This window comes from Osmerus eperlanus, chromosome 5 (genome assembly GCF_963692335.1).
Source record: "Osmerus eperlanus chromosome 5, fOsmEpe2.1, whole genome shotgun sequence".
NCBI lineage: Eukaryota > Metazoa > Chordata > Actinopteri > Osmeriformes > Osmeridae > Osmerus > Osmerus eperlanus.
In genome coordinates, this window is record NC_085022.1 from 5,064,898 (window position 1) to 5,087,392 (window position 22,495).

General features: G+C 39.6%; 2 protein-coding genes across 2 annotated transcripts; both read right to left on the reverse strand.

Moving 5' to 3' along the window:
* Positions 1–565: 565 nt before the first annotated feature.
* Positions 566–14,243, reverse strand: si:dkey-106n21.1 (solute carrier family 23 member 2). The gene is made up of 12 exons (XM_062462869.1): positions 14,097–14,243; positions 11,479–11,637; positions 10,016–10,173; positions 8,816–8,993; positions 8,415–8,596; positions 6,821–6,938; positions 5,783–5,939; positions 4,176–4,429; positions 3,754–3,918; positions 2,756–2,864; positions 1,468–1,563; positions 566–1,338 (listed from the first exon to the last, which is right to left on the reverse strand). Exons 1-12 carry the CDS (start codon positions 14,166–14,168, stop codon positions 1,142–1,144), a joined length of 1,845 nt encoding a protein of 614 aa, XP_062318853.1. The 5' UTR covers positions 14,169–14,243; the 3' UTR covers positions 566–1,141.
* Positions 14,244–16,256: 2,013 nt separating this feature from the next.
* rlig1 (RNA 5'-phosphate and 3'-OH ligase 1) lies at positions 16,257–22,010 on the reverse strand. Its single transcript, XM_062461333.1, has 7 exons — positions 21,749–22,010; positions 20,767–20,884; positions 20,548–20,643; positions 19,240–19,356; positions 18,939–19,136; positions 16,745–16,914; positions 16,257–16,608 (listed from the first exon to the last, which is right to left on the reverse strand). The coding sequence occupies exons 1-7, from the start codon at positions 21,836–21,838 to the stop codon at positions 16,420–16,422; spliced, it is 978 nt and encodes a 325-aa protein (XP_062317317.1). The 5' UTR covers positions 21,839–22,010; the 3' UTR covers positions 16,257–16,419.
* Positions 22,011–22,495: the final 485 nt, after the last annotated feature.

Below are 22,495 nucleotides of genomic sequence, written 5' to 3' on the forward strand. Positions count from 1 at the left end.
GTGGGTGTACGTGCTGGTTGAGGGGGTACATCATGCGTCTGGATAGCAGCAAGATAGCTACAGCTAACTGAAGCTAAGTTGAATCACGATAGTTTGTTTGCTAAGCTGTAGCGCTAACGTTACCCACCTAAGTCGATCCTGCTTGCTTAGACAACAGAAGTGGAAACAATTAACGTAATCATTTCAAATGATATCTAGTCAATCTGTTAAAACAGTGTTGTGTAGACACAATAGATTTATTTATACGTTTTTATTTCAAGTGTCCACCTTCTTGTTTCAGTGCTGTTGGCAGTGTCTTGTCTTTACTCCGCAGCTTCACTCGTTGTAAACCAACCAATCAGCACGCAGCTCATCTTTATATTCATGAGCATACCATAAAAGGAGAAAACCTAGCGTTTTTTCGACGGGACAAATTCACTGGAAGCATCAGGGGGCATAGAACAGCACCCTGGCCATTTTCAGCCCAACCAATGTTACATACCCTATTCGGAGACCTTAAGGAAGAGTGTGAAATACCCCCCAAAAAACAGTCAATCACCCCTTTAAAAAAAGAATAACTGCAACATAACTTAAAAATGTTTTTATCTATACATTTTTTGTTTACAAAGTTTGTAAAACAAACACAAAATAATTATAATTTGTTTGTTTATAAGAAGATTAGCAAAAGTTAGCAACACTATTTCCATAAATCTGTAGATGCCATATATTTTCATTCCTTTGATACCTGGAAATATTGCTGACTGTCTTAAACAGTTCCCCTGGAGATGACTCCAGTGTAAAATAACAGTGTTATTTATGATGGAGCCTACATTCTAACACACATTCTAACGCATGAAATACATCTACCAGTTTGGCCCCATGCATGTGAGATTTTAAGTTTACTATTGTTTCTTGAATGAAAGGTAGGCCATGTAACTATTGCATTGTTTTTCTTTTTCTTTCTGTAAAAGGGAAGAAGCTCAGATTGGACCCTCTCCTTGTTCCCATGTGTCACAGTCATGGTGCCCTGGTCATAACTTCACAAGACCTTTCACTTCGATTTAACATGTACAGGTAAACACGTAAAGCAATGTGGCAGATTGACTGATTGTTTAATGGAGGGTTTAAAAGATGATGATTGGTGCTGGTAACAGTAGATGAGTTACTCTGGGATTATTGGCATTGTCTGTTCTGGACAATTATAAGATGGAAGAAAAGGTAGATAGTGAAAGAATTTGAATCGCTTTAGAAAGCCTTGGCAGAATGGAATATCGTAGCATGACTCGTCCATTGTTTGAGTGCTACTGCCTTCCTCTACCTTGTTCCGCCAACTCTTAATGCCCCTCTCTTTTTCTGTTCCTATGGGGACAGGAAGAAAAAGCTGCATGAGAAAAATCTGACCAGAAAAATATTTTGTGATTTGATGAGCACATTCAACAAAATATTTTAAAATACTATAATTGTGCCAGTAGGAAAACAGTTGCATACCTGGAATTGTGTTGTCTAGCACAAATCCAAAGAATCCTCCAATGAACATATGCGTAGTAAAGAGAACAACAATCACCTGATCCAGTTCTTGTGATCCTGTGAGGTGAAGTAAGAAATCATCCAGTAAATCTACTATGAACACAGGCCCCATTTGCACAGTATAATGTACCAGTTCATTTAGGAGCTAATTGATGCTTGCTTTCATAGCTTCCTTCCCAAAAGTAGATTAGGGAAGTTGCTTAAAGTGTAATTAAAGCCTAAACAAAACCTGATCTTAAAACGGGTGAGAAACTGTCTAACTCCACATTTCAGAGAGTTTTAGAGCTTTGCACATGCTTTCAGCAACTCATTTCACACGTATATAATGTACTGAGAAGCAAATCATGGAATTTGCTTTACAGCACCTTTAAGGTGTGGTCACAATCCTGGCATTGTTATAGTACATCAAGGAACAACCACATCAATCTGTATGAGACTCAATGCAGAATAAGCTACACCCCTCATCTACCCAATCCCCAACCCCGTCACAACGGTCAGGAGTTCAAGCAACAGTTAAGCTTTTTAATTCCCATGAGTTGTACTTTGTATGTTTAACTGGATTCAGGATGACGATCACTTTGTTTATCAATGCTACAGACAGGCTACTTTGTTGTAGGAGAAGCACAACCTAAGAAATCAGGGGACGTGGAGGGATCGGGGCAAAGGTGAGAAGCACAGGGCTGAAGATAGGGCAAGGCTTGTTAAAGATAGACGGGGGGCACTTGAGCCAAGCCGAGTCTTACAGCCACATTAGAGCCAGTGACAATGAGACGAGCCAAGAGGATTGGAGAAGTAAGCAGCCTAGACCTAAGGAAGCCAGACAAGTCTTCATCTCCTGGTAACCTCTCCTCTACCCCGTAAGATTACACCTTCTCTTGGATGGTGTCCATATCACATGACTTATCAAGCAGGATCAGGCTGGGAGAGGTTTATGCAATGTTTTAAATTTTTGGATCCTTAGTTTTTTTTTTCAGCTATAGTTATGACTGGTGGAATAATGAGCCATGGATAAATTGATGACCTAATTATTCAACGAAGCATTCAACCTGTTTAACTAAGAAGGAAACAATGAGAATTAGTGCAATTGCTTAGACTTTGGGAGTATTAAAGAAGGCTCTTTTCGACCTCCTAATTGGATATAGAGTGTGTGTGTGAGTGTGTGCGTGCATGTACAAGTGTGCGTGTGTGTACGCACATCTGTGCATGTGCTTGCGTCTGGGTAGAATATATTTCCGCATGTGACAATCACCTGTGTCAATTATGCCTGGGTTGGAGTGAAACCAGGTTGGAAGGACGAGACCACTGAATGTTGAGAAGCCCAAAATGAGCAGGTTCCTTGAGGAGTTGAGATCCACATACTGCGAGAGGTCAGAGAGGAACAGATGATAGAGATGTCAGTCAGGGTGAGCTTCCTCATTCAGCAACTATATGACAATACTTGTAGTGGACAACAATACAGGAATACAAAGGAATCGTCATACACCAACAGTATGGGTTTTGTAACTTATACTGTCAAACCCTAATACCATGTAATTATACATGTGGGCCTTATTATGTAAGGCCCACACTGTGCAGTTACATAGTAAATAATGTGCATAGCACAATGCACACAATTTGCATTACTTTACATACATTTGAGAAAATATAAATCATGTGCCAAAACAGCATACTTTTCTTATTGGTGGCACATTAACTAAGGAACCTTGCTATTAGCCTATGTGGTAAAAGGACACAAAAAAGCTCTTATGGAGAGCAAAAAAACATGGGAATCTAATTTTTTAGTTCTGTGTTCTTAAGACTGAGATGATAATGCTTCAGTTCAGTGGTTGACAGCCTTTCTCAATTGAGGCTTATGTACTATACTGTGACTCATGTTTGCAACACCTTACAAAGAATACATCACCAACACACTTTAAGCCTGTACATGCCTAAAGCATTTCTCTTTGAAAATTCATCTGTGAACCATATTTGGCTCTCAATTGCTCTGGGACCGTATGGAATACATAATAGGCCAAATGATAGCCAGTCATCAAGGGTCTGTTGAAGCAGAAAGATTAATAGTTTGAAGGTCGGGTCCAAAGACAATATCAAATGGCTGCCACATTTGTCTGAACATAAACCAGAACCCATAGGGATCCATTGGAAATCGGGTGTCTTGTTTGCTAGACCATGACATTGGTTAACTTTGAACTTGTAATAGAAATATATGGCTGAGCACAAGGTAAACTGTCAGTTTAGTTTTGTTACCTGAAGGTTGGATATTCCAACAGCTGCAATCATTCCAAACATTACAAGGAACATGCCTCCTATGACTGGGTCTGGGATGGTGATGAAAACAGAGCCAAACTTTCCAAAGAGCCCCAAGAAGATCATCAAGAGTCCTGCTGTTTGGAGTACCAGTCTACTGCCAACCTGCCAGGGTCAAAGCAGAAACACAAGGACACTATTTATCTATAACATTTGGGTGAAGGTTTTATCTTGAGTTGGACTTTTGGGGCTGTAAAACATGACTGTAAACAGTGTTAGTAGGACCAGGTTAGGAGCACTGAGGTCGAAGATCAGCTTGAGAACAGCTCTGATGCTAAATGTTTCGTTAATTGCATCTCGTTTTTGAAAGTAAGTCAGGGAAACTACTAGGGTAACAAGTGAACATTTTATACAATGCGTACTTTGGTAATCCCCAGTGCTGCGATATTCTGGCTGTAGGAGGTAGTACCATTTCCACTACCCCAGAGTGCAGCCAGGATGCAGCCAATGCCCTCCACAGCAATGCCCCTGTTGATGGCATGGGTGGGTGGTGGAGGAGCCCCTGACAGACGAGCACAGGCATAGTAGTCCCCAATGGACTCCATAGTGGAGGCCAACACGCCCGCCATCATGCCCAACACTGATGACACACTCACAGTGGGCACTCCCCACTGGCCTGGGGAAACACAATTATACACAGTATACATTTTTGTTTTATACTGACAGACACACATTCAGCAAATTGCACATCCCCAAAACTGTTGGTATGGTCCAACCTGTGACTAACTATTTAGGACAGGTACAAAATTCCCATAGTGAACTTATGCTTTCCGAGGAAAGAATTTAAGGTTGCCAATATCTTTGTAAGAAATAAGGTCAATTTTTCTTTCACAATTTCCTGCACTGTTTATAATTCAACAAAGGATCTGTTGACAGAGTAATGTTTAGTTTTTTCTCTGCAAAACATTATTATGTTGGAAAGGATACCACGGCATGTGAACTTTGTTAACTTGTTTTTTGGCTCAGAAAAGATAAAAGGAATACCTCCACAAATGAATGACATTCTGAAAACAGCAGCTGATTGATTGCTGCCCACAGATTGTGGCTATGATGATTGAAGAAGCATTAGCCAACCAGGTGCTGAGTGGGCTTTTTAAAGCCAAAAACATCCTATCTGAAATACTGACATGAGACAAGAATATCAATAATGGCAATAACAATTACACGCCAATTATCCTGATACATGCTTTGTGTTCGCTGAAATTTTAATTTTATTGCACTGGCCTGTTTACACTAGCCTGGCTCTGCCCTCCTACGTACTTCCGCTCAATTTTGATTTTGCTTCTGTACTAGGTCTGGGAATTCGGCACATAAGTCGGTTTTCTCAAATCAATTTTTTGCAGGGCCAATCAGCGAACAGCGAGGGAGTGGCTGAGAACGATGACGTTGATGTCGTGTGCTAGTTTGAGTTGTAGTTCAGTAATGGCAGCGGAGAAAGATGCAAGCGAAGCCATTCATTCGGTCAGTTGTGGCAACGCTGCCGAATATCCAAAAGTTAAATCCGGAGCAAAAACAATCTTTGCTAAGTTTTGTTGGTGGCCATGATGTTGTGGCCTTCCTCCCCACGTGGTTCTGGAAAAGTTAGATTTTCCGGCACCTAGCTCCGTTACAGTGGTGGTGAAGGAGTTGGCTAAGGCGAACGCTAGCGATTGGTTATGGCAGATGAGTCTCTGGGCAGATCCAATAGTTTCAACAGAGTACCCGCCTTCAAGGAAGTTAACGCTTGTCAATGGAGCGAACCCAGACCCTCTGTACAAATTAAATGTACTAAGGTCTGGTTAGGACCAGGCTATGTTTACACATCCAATCAACTTTATTTATATAGCACATTAAAAAAAAACACAGGGGAAACCAAAGTGCTTTACATTGAGACATAAAATAAATAAATATATTTATCCAACCAAGTTTGAAATTAAACAAAAGTAAGTGTCAGTGCAAATGACTACTAGGGTTGTGTTCTGTCTTTCACCTGGATATGGAAATTGAAACCAGGGAGCCGTGGACACGGCCTCCAGGTTAATGTTGGTTCTGGCTGTGTAGCCGTACTCGTCCGGCTTAGATGGCAAGGCGTCAAAGACAGTCAGCAAGAAACAGATCAACCAAGCTCCACACATCCCAAACAAAGCCTGTGAGGGAGATATCAAGAAGTACATGTGACAATCATTTTTTTAGAACATGCTCATATAATTGTATTATGCGTAGGACTTCTGGGAACCTCACCTCCCGTGGCTAAGCAAATCCTATGGAGGTTATTTGTTGAATCCTAGCACATGCTTATTTGGCTCCTACTCCCTCCCCCACACTAACATGAAACTTCAACAAAGGGCTTTGACTCTTGGGAATAAAACAGTCTGATTCTGATACTTCTGTAGCTGCCAGGTCTTTCCCTGAACCTCTTTGTGCCTCTGCTGGCAATACACCATGTTCTGGACAAGACAGAAAATGTTCTCAACATGTAGAAGTGTAACACTGCGGTGGAAGTAAACAAGACCACCTCCTCCCTAATTTGTTTAATATGTGAAGAACTGGTCGTCAGTTAATCCCATCTTCTTTCCATACAAAAACTCGCAAGACAGTCCCAACTTCTGTAAAAAATTGTCCCCACCCTACATCAAAATATGTTTACGGTTGTCTCTACCTTACACTATCTACCTTTCTTCCCCATTTCTCTCCCTCACATTTCTTGTATCTCTTTACTGTATCCGTCCCCGTGAACAGATGTTTTTACTATCCACCTCTATCTCTAAATGTTCTGAGAAGCAACAAAATACATTATTCCGTGGAGATCCTTAGGTTCTCTTTTTTCACAATCGTGAGACACAATGAAATGTCTATGGAACCGATTTAATTTGATTTCATACGGCTTCTAGCCACCTTCAGCCTGTATATCTCTAAACAATACTTTGAACAATTTGTAACAGATGTCCAGCAATCAATCTCTAATGCTCATATGAAAAGTATTAGATTGAAAGTATTATCTGAACTTTTTCCATGCAACAGTACTCACTGAGAAGAGCTTGAAGAGAGGGTATTGAAAAACCTTCCATTTCTTGTCCTGGTATGTAATCAAAGGTACGTTGACTTTGCTCAGGTACTGGGAGAATAGCAAGATGAGACACACCGTCCTGTAGGCAAAAATTCAATAAAAACTACATAAAACACTCATACACTGTTTATTAATGTTGCAGTACTAGCCCGTTTTAGTTGATTTTGTTTTGGGATCCTCAAATAAACCCCATCTTAAAGTGAATTAGCTCAAGTAGAAACATTTTTCTGATATATCAACACAGCACCAACCTTTACTCAAGGTTTTAAGAGAATTTTAAGAGAATTATATTAAGTATGTGGCAACAGGAATCAGAATGCACATCAAACATAAGTGTTCAGCTGGGTTTTCAGGGTGACGTGTGAAAATGAATGGAAAATTCTGCATATTAGACCTCCCCCTTAAATAACCACAGATGTTCCATGTTAAATATAACTTTTGTGAAGGGTTTTAAAACAAAGTAGAACAATTCTATGTCAGAGTTAGTCAATGAAAACAAGGAAGCAGATGTTCTGACACTTGTGTTTGTATTGTTGTGACAAACCTTAAAATCGGTCTAAGTGGAGTTTTCTTTAATAGTAAGAAACCCCTGGTAGGTGTGATCACAGGTCCTACCTTCTGGCTTCCAGAAACATGTAACTTTAACAATGACATCTACATTCTCACAGAATCAATCATCTGTTTTTGTAGAGCTCCAGTGTTTGACAGGGGGAATGCTAGAGGGCGTACGCTATGGGCTAAGAGGACGCATTAATAAAGTAGGTACACAGTGTACACAGTATTGTTCTTGATGAACAAATAAACAGATGAACAGGCCAAAAACACAAACGCTGTTAAAAGAACATCATGTTTGAAGTAAAGGATAAAAAAACGTTGAGGACTGACTGTTAAGAAAAGTCTGGAGCCAATTCCATCTTCCAAAGCTTTACAAAAAGCAATTAAATCCAGCCTTCCTTTTGTAAAGCTCTTAAAATCTGACTTCCCTTCTTTGAAAGCTATCAAAATGTCTACATTTCTACCTTCTGATCTGAGCCATTTATAATAGTAGATCAGACACTGGATCAAGGAAGAGAAGGAAGGATGCAACAACTGGTTGTTTTTGCTGTGCTTTCCATCAGATTACAATGGGCAAGCCCGCTGTATAATTTAAATGTATTGTTACACTGTGACCAGTCTTTTCAGAGTAGCCTAAATGTAATTATTATGTTAGGTTGTAAGACCTGCTGTATGGCAGTGGCGGAAAAATTCACAGTAAGATACTAGTGCTCACTCCATACTAAACTACATCTGCTTCATTGGACATTTGAAAACAGTTGAATATTTACAGTACGATAGGAACACTTTTATCAGTGAAGTTTACTTTCATGTTATTCATGTACAATTGAAAGGGTATGGGAGGAACAAGGCAGTATCTTAAAATGGGTAATGAATTCAAACACATCTTTAACTTAAAGCTATTGCAAAGGGACTTAAGACATGATTTTAACTTGACCCTAAAATACTTGAGACTTGACTTGAACTTACAAAAATGACTCGTGAACTCTGTTAAACTCACAATGCTGCTATTCCCCAGTGTGCTCCAGACTTCTTTCCAGCTTCTATGAAGAGTGAGAGGCCAATGAGGTTGATGGTGGGGGCTATGGCCAGTGGGCCAATAAACTTAAGCACCAAGCCCACCATACCCGACAAGCCCAGAACTAGCTGGAGCAGGGAAGACACCAGGATAGCTCCTTGAATCTGTATCAGAAAGGTTTAGTGGGTCTATCATCAGCTATAACCATTACTATAACCACTACTTTGCATAGTTGCGGTAAAACTGTTTACAAAAACACCCTGTCCACCTTTCAATACAGGTATAAAGAACTGATATGTGTGCCAAATGTTGTGTTTTCACAACATAGAGTAATAAAACAACTGTCTTAAAACAACGAAATAAGAAAATGGGGTTAAACATACCTCACGCATCCGGGACTTCCAAACCTCATCAGGGTCCCCCTGCAGGAAGTCAGTAGCATTTTGGAGCTCCATGGACACTGATGGGGCCCCTGGTGCAGGACACTTCCATTTAGGCAGAGCAAGGATCGCCAGAGTGGGGGTGATTAAACTAAAGGTGCCCCCTTGGAGGATTGGAAGCCTGTAAAAAAAAAAAAACTCATTTAAAAAAAAATCTGATCCACAAAAATCTAGTAATCTTTAGATTCCTACAATCTTATAAATATACAGCCCCTAGACATTATCCAATTTCTACACTTTATTTCATTAACTTGACTGAATAGCTCAAACAATGCAACTGCATAGCAACACTTTCCTAAAACCTTAGTGGAGATCTACAATAAATGTGTGTATTGCCAATAATTTATGACTGGGGTGTGAGATACCATGGATTTGTCCAGAGTGATATACTGACTCATCAATGACTAAACAAACTAATCCTGCACCTGGTTTCACTGCTGTAACTCATGTGGGGCTTTTGACTGGAAGCATTTTTAAGCTGTGGTAGGCCCTAACTCTGTGCTTGCAATATGTTGGGGTTTTATCTTAAAACTGTCTGACGCCAGGGCTGGACTGGGACAAAAAAATGGCCCTGGCATTTTTGCTCAGACCGGCCCACCACAATCCGTCGGACACCACTGGAGCCTGTTATGAGATGTGATTGGGCCAGCCCAGTGTCAGTATGGCAAACGAACCAATCGGCCGCTGTCCCTGTTTTATGGGCCAGTCGTTGGCCAATTTTAAGTTTATATAAAAAAAAAATATATATATATGTTAAATATCATATCGGCCCCAAGTGCGTCGGCCCACCGGGTATTTGCCTGGTATGCCAGATTACCAGTCCAGGCCTGTCTGACGCCATCACTTTGAAAGGTGAACACACGGCTCGTCTACATCCATAAACAGGAATCATATTTCCTCCTGGAGGATTAGTGAGGAGGATGCTGGTAGGTGTGTTTGGGTTCAGATGTGAGCATGATTGCACACTTGTCCGTCCGTGCCTGTCTGTATGTGTGTGTGTTTGAGTACTGCAATTGTACATGGTACTGTACACAATATCTTAGGTATACATCTGCACATCGATATCCTGATTTTCTATATTTTTTATCGGGTATTTAACCTTATTTGTAAATGCTTTTCTGTTTGGAAAGACAAAAGGACTACCTGGTTCCAACTGTTGTCTGGAGCAGTGTACACAACCCAGACACAAAGAAGATGGTGGAGATCAACTTGCTCTTGGCTGCATTATTGTCTCCGATGCAGAGAGGCTCCGCCAGGATAAGAGGAATTGCGATGATGCCACCAAATGCCAATATGTAATGCTGCAGAGACAGGGGTGTGGGTGAAACCAACAACATGTCAATAAAACCATACATGCCTGCTAGGATCACCTGACTCTCTAGAACCAAGAGTCCCATGCCACTTTAAACAAGACCAGTCCACCGTTCCATAGGATACTAGGGTCAATCCTTAGTACAATCTGAAAATCTATCTTTTTTTGTGTAATTCACTGTAACAGAAGTTCACTGTACAATTCACTGTACTTTGAAGTACCCTACATTACACTTTACATAAATCACTAGATTAACTATTGAACAACCCGATGATAATGACTTTTTACTTGTGTAAGTGGCACTAGAGGATAAACTGTTAATATTGGTCCCACATGCTGGGCTGACTGGTGAGTGCGAACAGTTGATCCCTGAGTCTGGTTGTAGTCCTGTGCTAGGAATGGGTCTGGGTCGGATTTGACAAGGAAAGATGTTACATGTTCCAGCTGTCAACTGAGAGTATGCAAATAAATATGGACCATTGTCTTTGGATGAGAGAGAGGCCAGGTTTGAGGCTCCAAACTTTTAAAGACTTCTAGGCTGAAAGATGAACAAAATTCAAGACAGATGTTGGCAGTCCACTGTGGATTTATGGCTGTATTTTTCAAAACTACAACTCCCCTAAATCAATGGATAACAGCCTGAGCTGGGGTCAGGGCAGTAACATAGGATGTTGTGAGGATACCTAAGGTACCCAGAATAGCTTCAGTCAGCTGGATACCCATTTCTTTGCATATTTGGCTACATATCGTCAGTTTGCCAGATTTGATCCCAAGTGTACGACAGCTGACAAGTATTCAAGTCACTCATGTGAGACGCTCATTACCTCTAAACCAAAATTATACAGTGCATTCATTCATTGCAAGGCTCTCCCGAGATGACTTGGGGAGTGACGTCACTTCTAATGACATGTTTTGACAGTAATGTGATACAGGAAATAAGTTTATAGTTTAACCGCAAAACCCCTGGTGTTACCATCTAGCCATACTGTGGTCTCTGTATGTATGTAATTTGTTTTATCAAATAAGATCAATCATACAATAAATCTATTCCTCTGACTGGAATACTCAATCAATGCTGTTATTGGTTTAGAGGGCGGTGAGGCACTCTTCCTTCTCTCTTAAACTAGGGCCATGCATTGTTTGAAATGTCGCCTACATTTTCTCCTAATGTGACTAAAAACTGAGTTAACGCTCAATCATTGAGGTCGGATGTCAAAACAGGTCAAAGAAATTAAGCTAATGGAAAAGAATACAATAGAAAACACACAAGGGGCACAATCTGTTTGGTCCTTACTTGGAAACCGAGTAGGATGCAGAGGTACCAGGGAGGCTTGTCGTTAAGGGAGTAGACCAGATCCAAGCCTTTTATCTTGGAGCCAAGTTCTTCTTCCTTGCTCTCTTTATGTGGCCCATCAATGTCAATCCTGTCTGCTCCTCTGTTGCTGTCGGAAGCCTGCAAAGAGAAGCAGCAGTACACTTCTGTTACATGTATAGCTAATTGTACCTGTGTACCGAAGGACTATGATAGATTGTGTTGAAGACAATAATGTGATACAATGGTTGAAGTCTGTCTGTTATTGCTATATGAGAGGGCTTTACTTTGTCACAAATAACAGAAAGAAGAAAAAAACTACAAAAAAAAACGATTTCCTGGCAACACATACGTACATATAAATCAGTCTCAGAATGTACCATTACATATTTTGGAGGACAGTGAGTTTATTGCTTAATGTGTAGCAATTCTGACCATTACATAGTTGTTACCTAGTTCAAAATGTCTAAGAATTCTTTTTTTTTACTGCAATAACTAGGTGTTGGTTTCATTCATAACACAAGAAAAGTATGTAAGAAACAAACTTTGCCTCAAGAGAGAAGTTCTGAAATGTGACAGTACTTCTACTTTCAATAGAATCCTGGTTCTTAACTTGCAATTGTCAAGTCTAATATATGTTAATACTAGTAGACATAAGCCTGCCATCATCATCCATACCTACAAGCAAAACAGTGTCATTAAATGGACTCCAAGTTGTTATTCTAACAGTTTCTAGAACTGGTCACGTTTACCTGATTACAGGGGAAAATAATTGCGTCTAAATGTTACCAATATTGGTACAAATTAAAATAAAATAAAATAGACCTTGAGAATTGACTTGCACTGCCACCATGCAGAAAGAAGATCCTGGTTTTGATTCCCACCTATCGGTGCTCGGGTGGGATATCTCCCTGGCCTTAATGTGTGGAGTTTGCATGTTTTCCCTGTGCTCACATGGGTTCCCTCCACAAAGAACCCCAATATAAAAAACATGCAGAACAGATCACTCTCCAGGTCAGGACATGGGTGAGCGCCTAGACTTGGCCCCCAGGTGCTGTTGATGTGGCTGCTCACTGTTCCTGGCTGCCCAGGGAGGAAGAACAGCAGGGTGGAGAGACTAATGGTGGACGCTTAATCACCACTATTCATTCCACGTAAATTTAAACTCTCAGCACTTACTTGTAAGCATCCTTAACATTATCCTCATAAGTTTAAGACAGCAGTACAAAACTGTGACAATTCTTGTTCAGGAGTAATTTGATGAAGTTAAATGATCACATTGTATATGTATGTATATATTTATATACAAGATTGTACTGTTGGAAAACATTCTGGCAAAAAGAGGAACGTAGATTCAGGAATGAACAGGTAATCAGATCAAGTAAATTATTTCATGTCTGGCTACAGTTAGTCAACTCATTTGCTGCCATCTTCTGGCTTTGTATCTACATAGCATGAATTATGGTAACCAACACACCAGCCTTGTAACAGACATAGGGCCTAGTATAAATACTCTAAAAAGTGCTATTCTGCCCACTCTTCTAAGGAGTTATCTATTGACAACACTAATGAAAGCCAGTGCACTTCTGCCAGACCAGTGTAGGCATTTCACCTGACTTTCCAGATGGTTTGTTACACATAACCGGATAAAGTATGTCTCTGTTAAGACAGCTGTTGTTTTGTGTTTATCTGTTCATGTTCTTTTGTCCAAAACAAAACCTCAGTACAGCTGTGTACACTATAGGGCCCCATCCAATAAAACCTGACATGTCAGAAACCATACTTATCCAGCAGATTCAAAGAAAACTGAAAATGAGCCGAGCAGTACAGCTCTCATACTGACAGGACTGTGAACAGTCATCTGTCAGTTGCATGACCTCAAAATCAAGTAACTTTTCTTGTCTAATTTCTGTTAATGTAGTCGAGTTAATTTCACAAATTTACATTGACCTTTTATTCGTCTTGCTGACACCTTATTCCAAAGCGACATATAACTAAAAAGTGCATACACAAAGTACAGCAGAAAATCAAGGATCATTAGTACATACTCTGAAAATTTTTCAGAAGTTAGTCAAGAAATGGTCTGTATTTTACCAAGCGCAGTGCATAATTACATCACAGCTATCAGTCCTATGCAAATGTTGGTGCAGTCTCTTACAAGACAGTGGAACAGCAGGATATCAAATACAATATGCAGGGAAAGCACAAAAATGCACAAGATGTTATGTGCTGCAATCAATCGATACAATAACTTCCATTCAGCTACCCAGTCTACTGTAGGCCATGCTGCAGGAAAATAACATTCCAGAGTGGGTTACATACAGCTCTAATTTCAGAGGCGATTAGCTGTTTTCTTCGAGCGTAGAAAAGGGGAAAATACCTCAAGGGTCCATTGATACACAAACTACCATAACCAGAAATAAAAAATTCACACCAGGCAGTATACCCAGGATTAAAAGTCAACACACTAACCACCGACAGAGATCTGCCATTTTGCAAGTCCAACCAAATAAATAAAATACAAAAACCACATAATTTTAAGTTGGGGCAAAGCAGTATTAGTCAGCAGTCTTGTTTTCATGTAACAGGATGACACTTACCCCAAAGGCAAGGTTGACCGTGCCTTGTTCTCTGAGTCCTATCTCTACCTTTGGATCTGAAGGGAGATGCATGATGGTGTATGTAGATGTGGAGATGGTTTCGGACAGCCACAGTGTCTCCTGGGGACCTCTTCACTAACACACACACTTACTACAGAAGTTAGATTCACGGTGGGGGGATGACAGGGTGAGAAAGGGAGGGAGAAGGGTAGCGGGGGTTACGTTGTCAGGGAAACAAGAGCTTACTCAGTGATAGCTAACAGTTGTTTACTAAGCTCTCTCCAACCTTTCAAAAAAGAGTTCCGCTTTTATCACCTGACTTACCATCATGTGTCTGCTGTGTTACAATAAGGTATGAATAAGCTGCCTTTGCTGACGGGTGTAATACATTAACTTTACAGTGACATACTGTTGTTTCTCTTAAACAAGAGTCATAGTCAACTTAAATTAAACGTACATTTTGGAAGAGGTTCCATTACTTATGTGAAAATGATTAACCATAAATTTGTCTCCATCTCTGATGTTTTGGAACAGAAGATAGTGATCCTTCCTCATCTACAGATATTTGGGCATCGTGCTTGGCAACTTCAATCACTTTTTGAAATCTATTCGAGAAATAAGGTATCTTGACCTGCAGACCTCAATGTAGCATTCAGTGTATGCCTTTAGAATTTCTCTTCAAGTTTGTATTCTTCAGGTTCTCATTGGTCTAAAAACACACTTTCCCACATGCTCCTGTAACGCATGATCAAGAATCAGATACAGTTTAAGACACAAGACAAAGGTTTTTTTAAACATTAACTTTAGTATGTTCCACATACCAAATGTGAACCCGGTTAATTATAAGCAGGACGTGAAATCAATTTACGAGATGTCTCCATAGATGGGGACTTGCCATGAGAGCAGTGGTCATTGACAAACAGCACTTTAGAGAATTGGAGAGCAGAGATGTCATGTTTTACGTAGCTTAGTGTTGGAAAATGGACATTACATATAGAGGATCATCAAGTTCACATGTTGTGGCTTCTCAGATGTACATAGATAATGTGCAACTAAGCATTGGGAAAACATTTCATGACGAAATAATTAAAGTATTGAACTGAATTGGCCTATTGTGTGCATTGGATCCACTCAAGATAAAAGTATAACAGTATACAGGATAAATAAATATAATACAGGACCCAATAGTGAGGAATATTACATTTGTAAAATATGTACCTCATATTTTAACAAAACAATCACTGTACACTTTAGTTCTTACAAATGAAACCTATTCAACAAAATGTCTGTCATAGATGTAACTTTTACATCTATGATAAAAGCCAGGAACATGTGGAACCAGTTTCAAAAGATGTGGACGGAGCCAAGAAGGAGCCAACTGAAATGCCCTTTTGGTTTGTTTTTCTATTTACTTTATATGTTGCAGACGAATGTGGATATCTGTTTGCCAAACATTGTGTGGAAGTTCCTACTTTAGTATCAGGCAATAGCATCTCCTGGATAAGGATTGGCAAAAGCAGTGAATTGAGACTGCAGATCTGTGACGATACATTTGTTCAATTTGTACTGTGTTTAAACTGCCACATAATTAAATATTTTCAAGCTGTGTTTGAACAGCTATTTGATGGTACTTCAGAATGATCTAACAGGCCACATATCCTCCTAATAGTTATATGTTGCATTTAGTCATTAACTTTTTCCAGTTCAACATACAAACGTATTCATTTATTGTGCCTTTAAGTTTCACTTATGTTTAGTAATATGCACGGTTTTGAGATGGCGAACTCTGAACCTACAAACATCTAACTTCAGAGTGCAACAGTATTTGCAGTCATGGTGTGAGAAGTTGAGGTAAAATTACTCCATGCAAAATGTCTGTTTTGCATAAAGAATGCGTAGAAAAAAAAACTGCCTTCGGGCCATGTATTGTTCACCTTACACATTTAATGTGGCATCATATTTACAATGTTTATGCAATAAGGCTGATGGGTCAGTCAATGCACATTTCTGCAGTTCCCACAAACTCCGGTGACCACCAATCTTGATTGATTAAAATGTTCTATCAAAAATTAGTCACTTTAGTTATCTTCATTAACATGCAAGATTCATCAATAAGATTAGTGCTATTAAATATGAATGTTTGTATTCATATATAAAAAAAAGAATATTAATGGCAACAATAACATTAGCAATGTTATACCGTAGCATTGGTGAAAGTGTCATCTTTATGTAAACAAGATATTGAATTTAAATTTACATTAACTACCATACCCTTTCCAAAGTGTATGAAGAGGCATGTGTCTAGATCACAGCCTGGGTTGATTTAAGAGTCAATCTGAATGTCTTGAAGCCTCTTAAAGCCATGTCCATTTATCTTTCCAAGAGCTATGAACAAGTCCTTCCTTGTGATGTCATACTCCTTCACAGTCCCCTCCACATTCACAACCACAGGCCTGGTGTTAAGAAAGGTCTCTCCATCTGGCCACCTCAGCCCCAGGTGGTGACGATGAAGCTATTGGACAAGAAAACACACAAGCCATCAACAAGAAACTTCCGGTGGAAAGTAAAGTCAAGATGTTCCTTCAAGGGCAAAAGTTCGCATCTCAGGTATTTGCATACCTGAGATTATTGTTCAACATTTAGCATACCTTCACCAGAGTGCCATTGTTACAGTGCCAGACGATGCCCTCCACTCCACCTTCCGGGCTGTCCTGGAACCAGGAACAGAGCTGCTGGTAGCCCACAGGGGGAGGGTTCCGGAAGCGCAGGCTTCCATGTGCCACCAACACGTGGACAGGTTGCTTTTTACTTCCCATCCCTATTATAAACGGTTGCGAAAATGTCAGCACAAAACACAGCCATTACCAACAACGATAAACCTGAAATCACACTTTCTGCTCCCTCATCCTGTATTTCTTGTTTGGACACGTGAGCATATACACCTCATCGTGTAATAAACATAAGTCCACGAAGCAAGAATACCTTAATAACAATAATTAATGTAAGAACTCTGGGTAACACTTTAGAATAATGGTCCGTTGTTAACGAGTAGCTATGCAGGAAGTAATAGGTAGTACTACATTAACACCGAACTTGTTATTCACTTTGAAATAATGGTCCACATCAGTAGTTCCTGTGGGATGACAAGGTAACGTTTGAGTAATTAGTGAGGAGTTAACATGTTTTTCACAAGTAATATATTAAGTCATTTAATTTTATATTTGACACATACTGTACAAACATACATTTCTGTGAGGCACTAGTAATATTATAACAAACATTGTAATCTGGAAGATGTGGTTTTGCGCTTATTGCAAAATAAATGCAGCCAATGTCTTCATTAAGGATGAAAATTGTTTTTGACAAGAGAACATCAATGTGTATATTCATATCCTAAAGAGAAGTCCTCCTCAGGCGGCTACTGTAACATAAAGGTAGGTCTTTGGAGTCTGAGACATATTGAACTGACACTCAATAGATATCATAATAGTTAACTAATCCAATCATGAGTGTGTCGGCATCACTTCCTAATTATTTAGAATTGTAAACAATTTATCATTATTTGTATTATTCTATGTTCAAGTTTGAAATAAACAGAGAACATACGTCCATCCTTTGGTAAGAGTAGTAGTCACAATCTCAACCTGTAGCTAATGTATTTGGGGGGATTAATATTCATAAACTGGTTTCCACAAAGAACCCATTTGAGGCACAAGCTTTTGAAATGTTATGACCATGTAAAGAGTAAAAAACACCACAATTGTTCATTTTTAGACATGTTACTTTAGTGATTAGTAATTAATTGGTTATTCTTTCTTAATTGGTCATAGTTCACAAGTAGTTCTCAATGAGGATATATTTATTTAGTAATAATCAAATACCTACCAAGGAACTACCTTTGTACTAAATTAGCTATTACTTACTGCTTAGTTAATCTTGGTTCCATATTAGTTAATAGTATTAAGTTCAGTGTTAATGTAGTACTACCTATAACTTCCTACATAGCTACTCGTTAACAACGGACCATTATTCTAAAGTGTTACCGAACTCTGTTTACATTAAACAATGTTGGCTGTAACTCAACAATTATTCTCAAATAAAACTGAAAGAGGAAAACTAAATCAAAACAAACGAACAGATTACAAAAATTTGACAGCAATGAGAGCTGTATGATGTCTCGTTCAAGTACATGAACAACAGGGTTTCCCCTACCATTATATTAGGGGGGCACCCCGCCCCCCCAATGGCACCCCCAGCCCCCCCTGGAAGGTCAAGTTAATTAACCCTTGTGCTGCCCCTCGAGTCACATGACCCAAAGGTTCATAACGAACCATCGTTGTGTTTACCCAATTTTACCCAATACAAAAACAAATACAAATTATTTTCTTTTAACCTTCGCAATGTGGGGGGTCTGAGACAGCCCAACGGTTAAAAGAAAATGCTTCACTTTGTTTTTGTATGTGGTAAAGTTGTCGCAATACGACGGTGGGTCACAATGACTGATGGGTCAGAATGACCCGAAGATAAACACAAGGGTTAAAAAATATAAAATAAAAAATATATTTTTTAATTTTTAGTTTTTATATAGCGCCCGATCACAAAATAAGTAATTTAAGGTTACCTTTCCTATAAAACAGGTCTATAGCTTGCTTTTATTAAACAAACTAAATGGCCTTATGTTATTTATCTTATTTACACAAAGGCATGTAATTTCTGTCTCTACATGGTCGGGCGACCATGTCTCTACATGGTCTACAAGGTTACATACATATGTGTTGTATGTGGTCAATATCAGTGTGTATAAGTAAATAGTGGGACCCATTGTGCTGCTTTTATAATCACCATATGGATTCCCGTTGACATTCGTTCCAATGAGCTCCAGGGTTTGTTCTAGAAGATCTACAAGAGGGACCATGGTGATCTCCAGCAGATCTTCATTCTCAGCACTGACCCTGAGAACAAGAGCCACCCCAGCACCATGGTCCACCACAGAGGAGTGCCAGCAGTACTGTTTGTTGTCTTTCTCCACTGGAACCCAACCTAACACAAAATTGATACCATTATGTCTTCTGTAGGATACATGCATTGACAATCAGACAAATGGATAGCTATATGATTGGATCATTGTAACCAAGCTCTTCACCTGGAATGTGTCCATGTTCATCAGGTACTGGTTGGCCAGCTAGGTGTTGGACTTTGTGTGCAGGGATCCAAGCTTCTGGCAATGTCTTGAAATCTTTCTCTACGTTCCAGGTAAAGCCTGATGTACGAAGGGGTTTCATATCAATTACGTTGAGTTTTATTATGATATTGACATCATATTAAAAACAACATCTATTACCTTTATAAAAACAAAGGATGGTAGATAATGATGCTATACCTAAAACAAGTTAATTCTAAATTTGTCCAGAAACTTGTTCAGAAAAAGAAAAAAAATCCCCTTTCTCTCCATAGGTTAACCAATAGAAATCACAGGCTGTTCCAACTTGCGTGAATTTCATCACGGCAACTCATAATGTGACTCAGTAGTAGGGTGTTGTGGAATTTCAGACACAGCACACTATTTTCATGGATACGCGAGGTAAGCGTTTAGGCTCTTACAGCAAATACGGTTCTGTCAAGTAGCCGTTTTAACGTCTGCAGACCTGGAGGGCACAGAAGCTACCAGGGTCTAGATGTGTCACTCAAGAGTAACAATGATTTCAACAGGGTTGTATACACCTCCTTGTAGAGATGTTTCAACAAAAAGGGCCTCAAAGTCTTTAGTCATTCTTACACTGTCATCTTAAACTGTTAAAAGCCCAATAACTCACTGTTCTTCAGATGCAATCAAATGGTTTCCTTGGTGTCGTAACATAATCTCATCAGTGACCACAATGGTCAGTCATGTGTAGACAGAATCAAAGTGCAAAATGGTGACGACATTGATCTGTCCTCAGAGCAATATTTCAGACGGAGACAATTGTACTGGGCATGCTCCTGATGAGACAGTGAATAGCCTCCTGGTATCTCCTCAATGCTCTTGAGACTGAGCAGGGAGACACAGCAAACCTTCTTGTGACGGCACGTTTGAGTGTGACCTCCTAGAGGAGCTGGACTACCTGTGCAACCTGAATGGGCTGTTGGTACTGCCTCATGCTACCAGTCAGTGGTGACAAGGACACTAGCAAAATGCAAAGCTAGAGGAGAATCAGTCAGGAAGGATAAGGAGAGAGCTTGTGGCCACCACACACAAAACCACTTCCCTTTTTGGGGATTGTCTTGCTGTTGCCTCTCCAGTGCACCTGTTTCATTCGCACCAAAAGTTGTGACATTGATTCACAATTGCTTATGCTTCCTAACTGGACAGATTAACATCCCAGAATTTTTATTGACTTGTTATATTGTGATGATTACTTTTTTTACCTTAAAAACATTTTTTGGGGGTGTATATCACACACAGTGCAGATACCTTTGCAGGTTTCGTGGGAATGATGATATTGTTTTAACCTCTTATCTGCTTGCTTGTTAGGCTTCCTATCTAGACGAGCCCAAAGGTGGGGTTGGCCTAGAAAAAAACGAATACACATTATCATTACATATTCTAGAAGCAACATGAGGAACACAACATAAAACTTTATTGCTATTCAAGCTTTTAAACTATACTAAAATCATGTAAATTATGTCTCACCCTTATAAACAGTAACATAGCAGCAGGTGCCATCCAGCTTTTCTGTGGCAAGTGCACATTCAACATTCGATTCAAGTGCAACTGGATTCACAGTTTTGGTTGCTAAAACTCGAAATTGCTGTAGAATAAGAACACTTATAATAATAAATACAGATGATGGGGGGAATCTGACAGAATCATAAACTCGGCGACTGCTGTGAACTCATGTGTGGGAAATCAACGGACATTTTGCTAGATAACTTCCAGAAAGACAAATAGGCCTCTGTCAATAATTATGCAGTTTGTGGCGAGCCAGCTTGGAAGTACTAGTAAACGTTCAGAAGCAGAGATTTCTGTTTCTGAACCAATTTATGTGCCACATAGACAGCAAGAATGCAGACAGATGAGTTCATCAATGTCGATGAACTCATCTGTCTAATGACGTTCAACGCATGAACATTAACAGGTGTTTTACCGAAATCGGTGACCTATCCAAAACTGTGACCAGGGGTCGCTGTTCTAATGGCTTGCCATACTGTACTGTTTAGCAAATGTTCGAGCCCTTACAGTATCCTAACCGTAACCTAATCTTAACATTGGCAAGCCATTGTAACAGTAACCCCTGCAATTTTCGATAAGTCACTGATTTCGGTACAACACCGGAACTTTACCGGAAATGTACTCCCTCCGTAATTATACATAGCCGACCCGCAAACCTGTTCTAAACCCATATAGGTATACTAACAAACACAACAATCACAAAAATATGAAACCAAAATTATGAAAACAATCAAAAACATTAACCTCACATTCCCATAAATCATTACCAGATCAGAAGCTATAGCAACAACAGAACGACCGCATCCCCCGTTAATTCAGATTCAGGGTTTAGAAAAAATGCAAACCAAAACAACGTTCTAACCTAACTATATGAGAACAGCGTATTCAGTTCCAAAGGATCAACTAATTGGCTATCTTAAAACGTTTAAAGCCTCCAACCAACCTGACTCTCGCGTTTTATGGATGGTTCTTCTTTCACCTCCGTCATTAAAACGCATGGTATTTTTTGCTGAACAGCACCAAGACGCCTCATTATTGCAGCCAGGTAGCTGTTGGCAAGTGTTGATTTAAAAAAACACAGCTAACGAGTTCGTAGCTTAAGGAAAAACGCAGTAGCCAAGATATGTTTCGTTGAGCTATCATGTGGATTCTTCCTCAGTGGTGTTTAACGGCGGTTGGCATCCTCCGTTTTTGGTGCTTTACCGCCACCACCTGAGCTGGAGTGTGGGGGCCCAAAGACGATCCTGAGCTACCAGTTCCAACAAGTAGCATATTATGTGCTAAAAGTATTTAACATTAAAAGTCAGTATTGAAAACTGGAAACACAGTTTCAAACTCCACACAATGTTGATGCATACAATGTATTAAACTAATAGCTTACAAACCATTTACATATTTTTTGAGATTGTCAGTCTTTCATTGATTAGTTGTTTGCATTGTCCATAAACCTATTGTTTTGATGATAACCCATTCTTTCTGACTGACAGTAACCACAATATGCACACACTCAATGTCAAAGCCAATTTTGTTATACACATCTTGCACCTCAATGTTACCTTTTTTTAATCTCTTAATGTGGTGTAGGAAGTTCACTGCCTGCTTTTCTTTGTTCCTACTAACTTTTCCCCACCTCTAGAACACATGGTGATGAATGTCATTCAGTCGATCGTCTGATGTGGTCACCTTAATT